This window comes from Erpetoichthys calabaricus, chromosome 15 (assembly GCF_900747795.2).
Source record: "Erpetoichthys calabaricus chromosome 15, fErpCal1.3, whole genome shotgun sequence".
NCBI classification, from domain to species: Eukaryota; Metazoa; Chordata; class Cladistia; order Polypteriformes; family Polypteridae; genus Erpetoichthys; species Erpetoichthys calabaricus.
Genome location: NC_041408.2, coordinates 38773320 through 38790089, shown reverse-complemented (window position 1 = coordinate 38790089; position 16770 = coordinate 38773320). Strand labels below are relative to the sequence as shown.

The 16770-nt window shown below is 36.4% G+C and overlaps 1 protein-coding gene across 1 annotated transcript in view; it reads right to left on the bottom strand.

Moving 5' to 3' along the window:
• Positions 1–16770, bottom strand: part of LOC127525920 (uncharacterized) — a 365431-nt gene that overhangs the window by 53795 nt on the left and 294866 nt on the right. The window contains exon 8 of the mRNA XM_051919237.1: positions 4566–4680. Coding sequence (XP_051775197.1) covers positions 4566–4680 — 115 coding nt within the window. The remainder of the gene's footprint in view (positions 1–4565; positions 4681–16770) is intronic.

Genomic DNA, 16770 nt, shown 5'->3' with positions numbered 1-16770 from the left:
AGTTTAGCTCGTCTTGCAAAACCAAGTTACTCGCAATCCAAGGTTCCACTTCTACATGAAAAATGAGAGCCAACTCCTGCTGAAGCTTAACCATCACTTCACTGAATGAAAAACAAGCATGTTTTAACCAAACATGCACAGACAGTCAAGTGAGACTTCTTGTACGTGCACAAGCTGCCTTGTTCTAATGTTATTTTCTATCAGCTGTACTATTTGGAGGGCAAGTGAATATGCAGTATTATACTGTCAATGTACAGCATATCTTGTCACTGTAAGTAGTTTGCACTGTTCAAACATACATGTTACCTACTGTAGGTATTGGCTTCAAAAGCTTTGTTGTGAAAAACTGAGATTTGGAACTTTGTGTTATTTGTGCATCTTTATTTTGTAAAGATGTTATTTCTCTGCGGTGGGTTGGCACCCTGCCCGGGATTGGTTCCTGCCTTGTGCCCTGTGTTGGCTGGGATTGGCTCCAGCAGACCCCCGTGACCCTGTAGTTAGGATATAGCGGGTTGGATAATGGATGGATGGATGGATGGATGGATGTTCTGGTCCCTTGACTTTAATGCTTTCCTTTTGAAGATTCCTCACTATGAAATCTACTGTACATTTCTACACCTTATCCACACAGCAGTATCATCTGTATCATTTTTTATTTTATTATTTGGAAATAGCAGAATTTGCACATTATTTTATATTTTTGTCTGTCTTATTACAACATTTCTAAAAAATAAATCATTTATTATGATCAAACAGTTACTCAGTACTTGAGTAGTCTTTTCACCAAATACTTTTTTACTCTCACTTGAGTAATTTTTTGGATGACTACTTTTTACTTCTACTTGAGTAATATTATTTTGTAATAATATTTTTTATTATTTTGAAGTAACGCTACTCTTTTTGGCTACTCTACCCACCTCTGGTTAATCAGCAGCTCTAGTCTGGGTATACAAAATTAAAGTAGTGAGTGTTCAGCCGGGATTTAAAAGCTGAGACTGAAGGGGCATCTCTTATAGTAGCTCTGGTCATTCCACAGCTTTGGGGTCCTATAACTAAAAGCTCGACCTCCCACTGTTATTTTATCAATCCTTCGAAACATAAGCAGATTGGCATCTTGAGATCTTAATGTGCATTCCGATTTGTAAGTAATGATATGTTCAGATAAGTAAGCTGGACCCTAGTGATTTAAGGCTTTATATGTTAAAAGGATTTTTATATCTGCCCTAAACTTAACCAGTGTAAGGATTTAAGAACTGGAGTTAATGTGTTCATATTTTCTTGTTCTTGTAATAATTCTTGCATCAGCATTTTGGATTACCTGAAAGCTGCATAAAGAACAATATGAATAGTCATTGCAGTAGTAAGTCCTACTAGAAATACATGCATGGTTTAATTTCTCAGTATCCTGCATATTTAGAAAACACTTTAATTTCAAGTCACTTTTAAGATGGAAAAACATGTTTTGGACAATTTTGTAATGTGCGCTTTAAATGACATGCTAGAGTTAAAGATAATACCTAGATTGTGGGCTGATTCAGTAAAAATAATGGTGATTCAAACTGAGATAAATAATGACAAAATATTGTTGCGATTAGCATATTTCCCTGCAATAATTAACATCTCTGTTTCCTCTGTTCTAAAAAAGCCAAGTAGTCCTCATCCATCCACTCCTTTAATTCACTAACACACCTAATTAAGGACAACATAAGAGAAACTTCATTGGGTTTAAAAGAAAGGTATAACTGAGTGTCATCTGAATATGAGTGAAAATTATAATTATGTTTTCTAATGATAGATCCCAGTGGAAGTATGTAACGTGAAAAATACTGTAAAGGTTCCAATACTGAGCCCTACAGGACACCGTGTCTCACTTCTGTGTATGATGATGGAGTACTGTCAGCATATTTCTGTACATACTGGAATCAAATTGATAAATAAGACCTAAACCACGCAAGGACATGGCCTGCAAGCCCAATGTAATTTTCCAGCCTGTGTAGTAAAGTAGAAAGCTCAACAGAGTCAAATGCTGCGCTACACTTAAGTCTAACAACATACTTACAGTGGAATTTCATTCATCAGAGGATATTAGAATGTTGTTTACAAGATGCCTTAGTGCCATTTCTGTTCTATGACTAGTGTTGAAACTTGACTGGAATTTCTCAAATAAATTGTGATCTGCAAGGTGAGACTGATGCAGAGATTTATTTTTTCAAGTAGTTTAGAGAAAAAGGGTACATTTCATATGGGTCTATAATTATTAAGTATATGTGGTTAGGTCTGACGTTTAAGTAATGGTTTGATGACTGACACTTTTAATGCATCATGCAATAATGAGGAATTGATAATGCTAAGAAAAGGTGCTACAAGAACATCCATTGTACTTTTTACTAGTTCTGTTGGCACTGGATCTAGTGAACAAGTAGTAGGTTTCATTTTAGAAATTGAAGTTTTGATTTCTGCTCTGTACTTGTAATATTTCTATTGTACTATTACAGTCGACCCTTGATATACAACTGGCCTGACATGCGAACAAGTTGGTTTACAACCAAAATTTTTGTTTTGAATTATGACCAATGTCTTGCGTTACGACTCAAATGCGGTCACGTGTATCCGTTTGTGCGATTGTAAACAAACAGCCAAGAGCGTTTGTAAGAGTCAGTCGGAGCCCAGATACATGTGTTTGTGGACATAATTTCGGTCAGTGCAGTGATTTATATAATTTATTTCAATAATTGCTAAGGAAGGAAGAGAAGGTAACGAAGGTAAAGAAAGTGATCACAATCGAAATGATGAAGGAAATTGTGTGGAAATATGAGAGTGGCATTCGTGTGACCGATCTCGCTAATATGTACAGCATGTCGAAATCCACCATCTCGACAATTTTACAAAGAACAGATTTGTATAAGGAAGCTCCTTCCAAACAATAACCACCTTCCATTTCATTCTCCTCCTCCTTCCTTCCTGCAAGCCAAAGATGTCAACTTAAATGGTGAGTACAGTATGAAATTGTTGTTTCTGGTAGGCTAGGCACTTATTATAACTTTTTGGTTAGTACATTAGAAAAATTATTGGTGTTTTTGGTAAATTATGCACATTATACAATCCTTTTTTATTAAAAAAAGTTAAGTAAGTGTTACTGTGAGAGGTTCGGAACACATTAAGGGTATTTCCATTATTTCTTATGGGAAAAATAGTCTTGACTTACAACCAACTTGAGTTACAACCAGCCCTCGCGTACGAATTGAGTTCGTCAGTCAAGGGTCCGCTGTATATTGTATTGAGGATAACATGTGTTCTGTTCTGTGTATTGTATTGTATTAACCCCCTTTTTTGACACCCACTGCATGCCCAACCTACCTGGAAATGGGTCTCTCTTTGAACTACCCTTCTTCCATTTTCTTTTTGATACACGGGTTTTTTTGGGGAGTTTTTCCTTGTCTTGTTAGAGAGTCTAGGCTGGGGGGCAGGGCCTGTTAAAGCCCAATGCTGCACTTCTTGTGCGATTCTGCGCTATATAAAAATTAATTGTATTGTATTGTATTGTATTAACGAATTCAATTTTCTAAAGTATTGAATGTAAGGCAAGACACGTTTGCCAAGCTAGTATGCGGTTTGCACTGATGCTCAGATCTGGGATCTTATATTTTTAATTTTCTCATTAAAGAAGTTCATAAAGTCTGTACTGCTAATGTCTGTTGGTATTTTGCACTGTAGACCTGAATTTCCATTTGTTAAATTAGACAATGTTTGAAAGAGTACACAAGGACTATTATTATTGTTATCTATTATTTTCTGAGCTGGCTTTAAAGAGAGCTTTTTTATCCTTTTTAACACTCTGTCTATGCAATTTGAAAGACCTGCAGATTTGTTGTTCTCCATACCCTCCATCTACACATCTTATCGTTTAATGTTTTTTTGACTCGGTTCTGACTTTGAATAGCACCTTGGTCAATAATTGTTGTTTTACAGTGCTATATACATAAAACGACAAAAAAGACAAGAAGCTACTGCATTCATCTAGTCACTCACAGTTTTCATGTAAGTTTTTATAAAAAGAATTCTCACTTCACAATTTTCATCTGATGGAAACCAGTACGAAAATAAATAGCTTGCTAAGATGTGACATGAATGAAAAAATATAGTGATCTAAGGACAAATATTAGCCACTTCCCAGTGTGGCGATGTGGTAGTACTTGTTATCTAACTTTTTTGTTTAACCTTACAGTTAAACTCAATCTATTCCTTTTTGAAAATTCTGTTAATCTATTCTGTTAATCTTTTATTTTATTATGGGTTGTAGAGAACTGCAGGCCTCTTACAGCATTTTATGAACATGAATGGAATGCTTTCATTTACAAGGGGGGGCTCACACATATACATAAAGATTCAATCAATTCAGTCTAGTTTGGTGTTATAAATTAACCTAGTACATACATTTTATCTAGGGAAAATCTAAACATGCATGTACAGGGAGAATGTGGCTTCTGAAGATTTGAGTCAGGACTTCTAACTACTTTGTCACACTCCACTAAAATATTTAAAAAAAAATAATTAGATGTTGTTACCTGGTTTAGGAAGCTGTTGTTTGTATATTTTAATGTATTCTTCAGCATAACTGCAGAGTTTATCGACATTGTGTTCACCTAACATCTGTTGGAGTCTTTTTTCCCAGTTTTGTATCTTGAAAAAAACAGATATTTTAGTAAGGTTAAAGAAATCAAATAATCATCTGGATACTTTTATCCTTAGAACATAGCTTGAATGTCTTTGTCAAGTGTGTATAAGAAACATTTTGTTGAATTTTTTGTATTCACCATCTTTTTTTCACTGACCATTTCTTCTCTACTATTAACCAATTTTACTCTGCATTAAAACATTTGAAACTACTCAAAAACAAAAAATGGATGCTGTATTGAAGTTATCATCTGTACCCTGACATTGTTTTATAGTTAACCAAATTGCTCCATCAGCATCGTTAGATTACTCTTTTAGCAACTAGCCAATCATACACATTTTATGTCTGTGGTTAGCCTGAGTATAAAAATCTTTGATTAAGAGGCAAAAGAAAAGAAAGAGGATCGCGATATGTTGGGCAATCCTATGCAGTTCTGAGCAGGCATCAACCACAGCACCAACTGTGGTCATCGCTGCTCTTGTCATCGCCATCAATGTTGTTTAGCCAGGTTCCCGTTATTGCTATAATTCATAATTATGCTCTGCCACATACAACTCCAACTCACTTGTTTTATTTTTGATAATTCTAGCATTAAGGCAAACTATTTTAAATGTGTTACTCCTTTTAAATGTTGGGTTAAAATTTATATTACTATGTATTTATATTTTTCACTATTGTTTGAACAGTTCTAAACCTAGCCCAATCCTTGACTTACCTACTCATTCACCTCTCCAACACATTGGAGCCCTTCTGGCTCAGATGTAACCTGTCACAGTGGAACAGATCTCATCTGCTCCAAAAGGAGTCCCAATCTATAGTAATAAAAGGCAAAGCCCTCACTGACTGACTGACTCACTCATCACTAATTGTCCAACTTCCCGTGTAGGTAAAAGGCTGAAATTTGGCAGGCTCATTCCTTACAGCTTACTTACAAAAGTTAGGCAGGTTTCATTTCGAAATTCTACGCGTAATGGTCATAACTGGAACCTGTTTTTTGTCCATATACTCTAATGGAGGAGGCAGAGTCACGTATCGCGTCATCACGTATTACGCCTCCTACGTAATCACGTGAAGTGAAAACAAGGAAGAGATTTACAGCACGAGTCAAACGCGGGAACGAAGGTAAATGACGTTAATTGTTGAGTGTCTTTTAATACTGCGTAATTGTTGAGTGTCTTTTAATACTGTGTAAGCATACATATTAACAGATGTGCAATTAAACGTGTGCATTTACGGGGTGATTTCTCAGGCTTAAAGCTCAAAGTGATCACTCGAGTGAAGGCAGCTTCACAAAAAAACAGATCCTTAACAAACTGTTATTGGTATATTTTACCTCAATTTTAAAAGGTTTTCTTTTCTTGTTAATAAAAATTTAAAAGCAGAACTTCGCCGGTGCAAACCGTGGGGATTTGAGCGACTGACGCATACAGACATATTCATGAGTGCAGGTACTTCAGAAAGAAAGCACAGTGTAAACCTAAAGTTTAAATTAAGTTCATAGACCTACAAAAGGTTGCCATTGATTTCAGGCAAGATTGCTTTTCTCCTGTACAACTATACGTTGCATTCTCAAGAGTGTGCTTGCACGGCTTGGTCATATTACAACCGGAGTGCTGAACTGACAAACTGGTATACAAACAGAACAATCGTAAAAACAGGATTAAATAAAAAGGCTGCTTCCGTTGGCGAAGCAACGAAAAAGGAAGACCTTATATGACGTTCGTTTATAAAACAGCGGAGAGGCTGTGTGAAGTCAGCTACACAAAAAAACAGATCCTTAACAAATTGTTATTGGTATATTTTACCTCAATTTAAAAAGGTTTTCTTTTCTTCTTAATAAAAATTTAAAAGCAGTACTTCGCCAGTGCCAAGCGCGGGGATTTCAGCGACTGACACATACAGATATATTCATGAGTGCAGGTACTATGGAAACAGAGCACCGTGTAAACCTAAAGTTTAAATTAAGTTCATAGACCTACAAAATATATATAGATATATAGATAGATAGATAGAGATAGATAGATAGATAGTGATCTATACTAATAAAAGGCAAAGCCCTCACTGACTCACTCACTGACTGACTGACTCACTCATCACTAATTCTCCAACTTCCCGTGTAGGTGGAAGGCTGAAATTTGGCAGGCTCATTCCTTACAGCTTACTTACAAAAGTTAGGCAGGTTTCATTTCGAAATTCAAAGCGTAATGGTCATAACTGGAACATATTTTTTGTCCATACACTGTAATGGAGGAGGCGGAGTCACGTATCGCGTCATCACGCCTCCTACGTAATCACGTGAACTAAAAACAAGGAAGAGATTTACAGCACGAGTCACACGCGGGAACGAAGGTAAATGACGTTAATTTTTGACTGTCTTTTAATACTGTGTAAGCATACATATTAACACATGTGCAATTAAACGTGTGCATTTACGGGGTGATTTCTCAGGCTTAAAAGCTCACCTTTTATCAAAACGCGGGAACAAAGGTAACTGACGTTGTTCACTGTCTTTTAATACTGTGTAACCATACATATTAACACATGTGCAATTAAACGTGTGCATTTACGGGGTGATTTCTCAGGCTTAAAAGCTCGCCTTTTACTAAAAAGGTAAATGCAAAACTATTTTCAATCGGTTTATTGAAACGCTCCCGTTAAGGATTGCAATAACATATTCGCGAGATAAAAGAACGAAGTAGGGGGAAATGGAGGAAGAGCCGCAAACAGCGAAGAGCAAAAAATTAATTAAACAATTGAGAACGGAGCGAGTTAAGCATACAAGCATGTTCATAAGGGAAACAAAGCATGGTGTAAAACGTAAGTTTAAATTAAGTTTATAGAAACGCTCCCGCTGCGGATTGCAATAACATATTCGCGAGATAAAAGTTTAATGAGAAGACACGAGGTATAAACGAACCACACGCCGTGGCGCAACGTTAGGGGCAACAGTTTCAACCATTCTATGATCTGCTTCTCGCAACTGAAAGACGGCACATGGCGGATGTTAGCCGACGTGCTGACCGCAACGTTAGGGGCTTCAACTATGGCGCTGACGCCACATCTCAGTGCCAACACTTTGCAGACTCTACTTAAAAGACACGCCCTCCTCACTGGACAGTTAAAAAGACCAATCAAACTAACGATGACATCAAGTATTACCCAATCAAAAGTAGGAAAGGAGGTATCTTCATAAAATGCGTGTGGGATGATTTGCATGAGACGCTGCTTTAAAAAAAAAATGATAAAAAAAAATACGGGATAAATCCCGTCCAGTATTGATTCAAAAACGGGACGCGCAATTTCATTCTCAAATGCGGCACGATTCCCGTATTTTAAAGGACGGGTGGCAACCCTACAGTGCCAGGTAACCACCCATACAATCAGATTGTGATTCAGACTAGGAATGCAATGAATGTAATTACCCCGATCTACATACAAGGCGAAAGTCTTGCAACATTCAAAGATGATGGTTTGGGATAAGTACACCATACAAAATAAAAGAGCTTATGAAGCCTTGAACCGAAAAAAGCAAGATTTCAGAGATCGTAAAAAAAATAGGAGGTAATGTCGTTTAACTCGCTGTAGATTTTAGTCAAACATTACCAGTTATTCCACGAGGGAGACCAGCAGATGAACTCAACGCGTGTTTAAAATCCATGCTTCTCCCACGCTCGGTTATATGTCGCGTGTTCTCGGGTAGGTGCACCAAAAAATGTATACATTTAAGCATGTAATGGGCAAACAAAAAATGAGGTATACCCGAAGGCACTGCAGTAGTACTTAATGTAACTTTACTTCTTAAATGTTAATGTTTTACTGTTTAATAATTTATACGCTTCTTATATGTTGTTCAAATTCTTTTATCAAAATACCACTGACAGCGCAATGCACGATAACATGGAGTGAATACACCATACGCATCCGCCCACGGCTGCCCTGCTGTGCGCAGATAGGAGTTGATTCTACAATAAAATAAAATAAAGATAAAAAGAGTAAAACAATCATCACCCATAAAGCGATAGTAGACGTGACGTACTATATGTGTACCACATTTCAAGTGTATAGGTGAAACGGTTTGCGAGCTACAGGTCATTTAAAATCCTGGACAGACACACAAATTGCCACGGTAGCAAATTACAGAAGAAGATTTTACTGTTTAATAATTTATATTTATATGAAATGTGCTTCTTATATATTACTTCATATTCTCATATGATAATGATGTTAATGTTTATATTGATTTCTGTGTTATTAAAACTGCATGTATGTGTGTATAGGTATATATATATATATATATATATATATATATATATACTAGCAAAATACCCGCGCTTCGCAGCGGAGAAGTACTGTGTTAAAGAGGTTATGAAAAAAAAAGGAAACATTTTAAAAATAACGTAACATGATTGTCAATGTAATTGTGTTGTCATTGTTATAACTGTTGCTGTCTTTTATATATATATACTAGCAAAATACCCGCGCTTCGCAGCGGAGAAGTAGTGTGTTAAAGAGGTTATGAAAAAGTAAAGGAAACATTTTAAAAATAACGTAAAATGTAATTGTGTTGTCATTGTTATGAGTGTTGCTGTCATTTATATATATATATATATATATATATATATATATATATATTTATATATATATACATATATACATATACATATGTCATTTTTAAAATTTTCCTTTACTTTTTCATAACCTCTTTAACACAGTACTTCTCCGCTGCGAAGCGCGGGTATTTTGACTATATATATATACTAGCAAAATACCCGCGCTTCGCAGCGGAGAAATAGTGTGTTAAAGAGGTTATGAAAAAAAAAGGAAACATTTTAAAAATAACGTAACATGATTGTCAATGTAATTGTGTTGTCATTGTTATAAGTGTTGCTGCTGTCTTTTATATATATATATATATATATAATATATATATATATATATATATATATATATATAATATACACACACACATAAAACATATATATACATATACATATATATACATATCTACATATACACATATCTACATATATATACATATACACATCCACATATATATATAATATATATATATATATATATATATATATATATATAACACATATCAACATATATATATACACACATACATAAACACACACATATACATACACACACATTATATATATATATATATATACGTATACATATATACATATACATATACACACAGAGACACATATATATACATAAATATTTACATATCTACATATATACACATCTACATATATATACACATATATATACATATCTATATATATATATACAGTGGTGTGAAAAACTATTTGCCCCCTTCCTGATTTCTTATTCTTTTGCATGTTTGTCACACAAAATGTTTCTGATCATCAAACACATTTAACCATTAGTCAAATATAACACAAGTAAACACAAAATGCAGTTTGTAAATGGTGGTTTTTATTATTTAGGGAGAAAAAAAATCCAAACCTACATGGCCCTGTGTGAAAAAGCAATTGCCCCCTGAACCTAATAACTGGTTGGGCCACCCTTAGCAGCAATAACTGCAATCAAGCGTTTGCGATAACTTGCAATGAGTCTTTTACAGCACTCTGGAGGAATTTTGGCCCACTCATCTTTGCAAAATTGTTGTAATTCAGCTTTATTTGAGGGTTTTCTAGCATGAACCGCCTTTTTTAAGGTCATGCCATAGCATCTCAATTGGATTCAGGTCAGGACTTTGACTAGGCCACTCCCAAAGTCTTCATTTTGTTTTTCTTCAGCCATTCAGAAGTGGATTTGCTGGTGTGTTTTGGGTCATTGTCCTGTTGCAGCACCCCAAGATCGCTTCAGCTTGAGTTGACGAACAGATGGCCGGACATTCTCCTTCAGGATTTTTTGGTAGACAGTAGAATTCATGGTTCCATCTATCACAGCAAGCCTTCCAGGTCCTGAAGCAGCAAAACAACCCCCAGACCATCACACTACCACCACCATATTTTACTGTTGGTATGATGTTCTTTTTCTGAAATGCTGTGTTCCTTTTACGCCAGATGTAACGGGACATTTGCCTTCCAAAAAGTTCAACTTTTGACTCATCAGTCCACAAGGTGTTTTCCCAAAAGTCTTGGCAATCATTGAGATGTTTCTTAGCAAAATTGAGACAAGCCCTAATGTTCTTTTTGCTTAACAGTGGTTTGCGTCTTGGAAATCTGCCATGCAGGCCGTTTTTGCCCAGTCTGTTTCTTATGGTGGAGTCGTGAATACTGACCTTAATTGAGGCAAGTGAGGCCTGCAGTTCTTTAGACGTTGTCCTGGGGTCTTTTGTGACCTCTCGGATGAGTCGTCTCTGCGCTCTTGGGGTAATTTTGGTCGGCCGGCCACTCCTGGGAAGGTTCACCACTGTTCCATGTTTTTGCCATTTGTGGATAATGGCTCTCACTGTGTTTCGCTGGAGTCCCAAAGCTTTAGAAATGGCTTTCTAACCTTTACCAGACTGATAGATCTCAATTACTTCTGTTCTCATTTGTTCCTGAATTTCTTTGGATCTTGGCATGATGTCTAGCTTTTGAGGTGCTTTTGGTCTACTTCTCTGTGTCAGGCAGCTCCTATTTAAGTGATTTCTTGATTGAAACAGGTGTGGCAGTAATCAGGCCTGGGGGTGGCTACGGAAATTGAACTCAGGTGTGATACACCACAGTTAGGTTATTTTTTAACAAGGGGCAATTACTTTTTCACACAGGGCCATGTAGGTTTGGATTTTTTTTTCTCCCTAAATAATAAAAACCATCATTTAAAAACTGAATTTTGTGTTTACTTGTGTTATATTTGACTAATGGTTAAATGTGTTTGATGATCAGAAACATTTTGTGTGACAAACATGCAAAAGAATAAGAAATCAGGAAGGGGGCAAATAGTTTTTCACACCACTGTATATATCTAGACATACATACATAGATAGATTGACACATATATATATACATATCTACATATATATATATGTAATTGTGTTGTCATTGTTATGAGTGTTGCTGTCATATATATATATATATATATATATATATATATATATATATAGCAAAATACCCGCGCTTCGCAGCGGAGAAGTACTGTGTTAAAGAGGTTATGAAAAAGTAAAGGAAAATTTTAAAAATGACATATGTATATGTATATATGTATATGTATATATATATATATATATATATATATATATATATATATATATATATATATATGACAGCAACACTCATAACAATGACAACACAATTACATTGACAATCATGTTACGTTATTTTTAAAATGTTTCCTTTACTTTTTCATAACCTCTTTAACACACTACTTCTCCGCTGCGAAGCGCGGGTATTTTGCTAGTATATATATATATACAGATAGATATATGTGTATGTATGTAGATATGTATATATGTGTATATATATGTAGATATGTAAATATGTATATGTATATATATGTGTCTGTATGTGTATATATACATATAATATATATATATATATATATATATATATATATATATATATATATATATATATATATATATATATATGTGTGTGTGTGTGTGTATGTATGTATGTGTGTACAGTAATCCCTCCTCCATCGCGGGGGTTGCGTTCCAGAGCCACCCGCGAAATAAGAAAATCCGCGAAGTAGAAACCATATGTTTATATGGTTATTTTTATATTGTCATGCTTGGGTCACAGATTTGCGCAGAAACACGGGAGGTTGTAGAGAGACAGGAATGTTATTCAAACACTGCAAACAAACATTTGTCTCTTTTTCAAAAGTTTAAACTGTGCTCCATGACAAGACAAGAGATGACAGTTCTGTCTCACAATTAAAAGAATGCAAACATATCTTCCTCTTCAAAGGAGTGAAGCAAACAAATCAATAGGGCTGTTTGGCTTCTAAGTACGCAAAGCACCGCGGCACAAAGCTGTTGAAGGTGGCAGCTCACACCCTCTCCGTCAGGAGCAGGGAGAGAGAGAGAGAGAGAGAGACAGAGAAAAATCAATACGTGCCCTTTGAGCTTTTAAGTATGCGAAGCACCTTGCAGCATGTCGCTTCACTAAGCAGCTGCACACAGAAGGTAGCAACGTGAATATAATCTTTCAGCATTTTTAGACGAGCGTCCGTATAGTCCCCCTGCTCACACCCCCTACGTCAGGATCAGAGAGAGTCAGTGCAAGAGAGAGAGAGAAAAGTAAGTTGGGTAGCTTCTCAGCCATCCATCAATAGCGTCCCTTGTATGAAATCAACTGGGCAAACCAACTGAGGAAGCATGTACCAGAAATTAAAAGACCCATTGTCCACAGAAATCCGCGAACCAGCAAAAAATCCGCGATATATATTTAAATATGCTTACATATAAAATCCGCGATGGAGTGAAGCCGCGAAAGGCGAAGCGCGATATAGCGAGGGATTACTGTATATGTATGTGTATATATATGTTGATATATGTATATATATATGTATATATGTAGATATGTGTATATGTAGATATGTATATATAAGTATATATGTTTATGTATATATATGTTTACATAACCTCTTTAACACACTACTTCTCCGCTGCGAAGCGCAGGTATTTTGCTAGTGCCCCATAAACCTATACCCTTCTATCCTGCAGCAAGATTTGAGGCAGGCGTTAAACCTTGTAATCTCCCCAGTTTTACCTGGTCTGGTGTGTGGCACAGGCAGAACTTCAGAGAAGACTACCATGTCAGTTGTATGTCATTTGTTCCAACATGGACAATAACAACTGGATCCACTTTCGGCTCTGGTTAAGAACCTATCCACCCTTCCAGGGAGGTCTCCCACCTGTGCACCCAGAAGGCAACAAACTATGCGAGACTCTCTGTCTCTGGAGCAAACCAGCACTTCAATCCCCTTAATGGCTGAGTCCCCAACTATCACTACCTCTCTCTTTCTGGAGACTGGTTTAATGGTATCTCATTGAGGCTCCTCATCCCTGCTTACCACCTCAGAATCTTTAGAGACACCGTCTAGAACTGCAAGGACCTAAAAACAGTTTTGCCACTTACAATTCTGGGGTTGATGCCCAGTGTGTGCACTCTTTACCTTACGCCTTATGACTGTGACTCACCTATCTCTACCTGTCTGGTCTGGAATCTCCTTCCGTGCAACCTTAGTTGTGCACACTGTTTCTCTAAAGGACACCTGGCCCAGGTCCGCCAATTCTCTACTACAACACTAGCCAGCCAACTCCTCCTCCAGTTCAGTGACCCTGAGCTCGAGGTGCTAGATCGGCTGGCATCTTCTGGAGTTGTAGCCCTTATAGAAAACTAGCTTATCCAAATCATCATTTAAAAAGTCTAACATTCAACAAGACATGCATTGCAATGGCCTTATTGATAAAATTTGACTTTGATTACCAAAACTGCCTTTTTTAAATTAAAATTAAATGATTTAACGTATATGGTTAAACTAAAAAATTTAAGCCAAAGAAATTAGATTATAGAACTGCTATAGCTATTTTACACCTTTTTCCCCCTATGTTCCCTCTCGACTACCTGCTGTTTTCTTCTTCTGTAAGGTTTCTTTACGTTTCTCTGTCTGTTCTCCTAACTTAGTGCTTCTCTTATTCCTTACTTAAAAGCTCTCCACTCATACCGTTTGTACTCCTTTGTACTGATAGCTAAGAACATGTAAGAAACTGGAAATGGGGATGTTGGATCAGATAGGATCAGAAAAGAAAATGGTATGGTGTGACAATTTTCAATGCACATAATACATTATGAATAGATTATGATGGTGTACATGGTTCTGTTACAGAGAAAAATATGGAAAAGATAAATCTTGTATGTTTAAATGATGGAAAAGGAACAAGAATAAAAATTAAAAAAGGTTCTGAATCAGCACTTGATTTACTGCCAGTTATGGCGCTTTGGTAGGACAATATAAATGGGAGGTTCTAAAAGAAAATACAATAGGAGGTTATAATTATCCAATAATTAGTAGAATAGGACTAGATGCTGTAATGCATCAAGGAAAAATGGTGGAATTCTGGAAATTTGATAAGACTAACTGGGACACATTTCAAGAAATAAGTGATTAGGAATTGCAGATTATAGATCTCAGTCAGGATGTGAATCATGTATGTGACAAAATAGGAATGAATAATGACAATGGCAAATATATTTATACCAAAAAAAGGAACTAGGTCAAAATGGAAACTGGTACCGTGGTGGACAGTGAAATGTGGAGAAGCAATACAAAATTGAAACAGTGCATTAAGACTGGTAAATAGAACACACAATTTTCAAACATTCATTGAGAATAAAATATGCAACATATTGTTAGGAAAACACTTAGTAAAGCAAAACTGGAATACTGGTTAAAGCTTTAAGGTTCAGTAAGACTGCAAACAAACTATGCGACTCTTCAGTTCCACCCAGGGGGGTAAACGTTAACAATATATAAAGTTATTGTCTGTTTTTACCTGCATTATTATCAATCTTTAATTTAATATTGTTTTTTGTATCAGTAAGGTGCTGCTGGAGTATGTGAATTTCCCCTTGGGATTAATAAAGTATCTATCTATCTATCTATCTATCTATCTATCTATCTATCTATCTATCTATCTATCTATCTATCTATCTATCTATCTATCTATCTATCTGTCTATCTATCTAACAACTGTTGGTAAAGTTTGGAGGATGAATAAAAGAATGTGAGGTATTAACAGGTAGGCACAATATCAAGTGCTATATGAAAGTCAGAAAACTGTTGTATCAAACATGGAAAAAGCAGAGATGTTAGTGATTACATTTCGTAAAAGTACACAGCTCAGACAATATACAGTAGGTGATTAAGGGAAGAGGAAAAGAGAGGATGCAGAATATGGAAGCAATAGATATGGCTAAACTGAAGATGGGTGGAGAGGTTGTGGATACATTGAGTTAAAGGTTTACTATAACAGAACTGAATAGACATCTCCTGAGGAGGACCAATAAGTTATGTCATGTTGTCTACTTTGAGTAGATGTGGAAAGGAGATAATTTTGAAATCTTTAATTATGTATGGGAAAGAGTGAAACTATGAAAATCATGGAAGGCGGCAGTTATTCTACCAAAACGGAAACCTGTTCAGGATCCTTTTAACACTAGAATTACCGAAGCTACAAAAAAACTCGTAATCCCACCCCACCTTAAATCCTTTTGCACCTCTCCATCAGCATCTTTTCTGTTATAAATGTGACGATCAGCACAAGCAGCAAGCAGCATGTGACCCCCCACCCCCCCTACACCCATCCGCGCAGTGCTCAAGGACGGTCCTTGGGTGTGCGGGAACTGTTAACATTTGAATTTGATGATTGTATGTACCGCAGAACTGACCTCTCTGTACTATTCTGTCCTCTGTATCTCCTGGAGTACAGAAGAATGACCACCATGCACCAAAATGTGGAGACTGGGCAAGATCAGGAAAAAACAAACAAACGTGGTCACTGACTACAACCGCAAGAAGGTATGGAAATGAATATGAATAATTGCATTAGTGCAACGTTTTCCAAAATGTTCCATATAGGTCATAAAATGAATTATTCCAAATGTCATATAGACCTATGCCTCTGTTTTTTCTCAGTGTGGCTTTGACATCATAGACCAGAAGGTGAATACTAATTCAGCATGAGCAGGAACAATCAAGAATAAAACAGAATAAAAATAAAATTCGCATCCACAATCATTCTCAGACACGCAAAACACTCACACCCACATCCACAGTTTTCACAGTCCCAGTCTTGCTCATGCACATGATCTGACACTGTTTTCAGATAAAGAGGTGGTATAACAAAACAAGATTGGTAAACCACGGGGGTATTTTTCGTACGTGGATTAGTCGTTTAGCCAGATATAATTGTTGACGATTTAGCCTGATCCTGGACCTGTCGGTTTTTCGAAACTCTTGCTGGAAGTGTTGTCATAGCAACACATCCTAATCCTCAAACCTGCTCGGAGCAGGTTTGTTCTACGTAAACAAGGATTAGTTTACATATGTAATCAGTGACGGTGCGTGGAAGTCATCCAGTCATGGCTTCGCCGTTCATGAATGACCGACCAATTGATATTGGT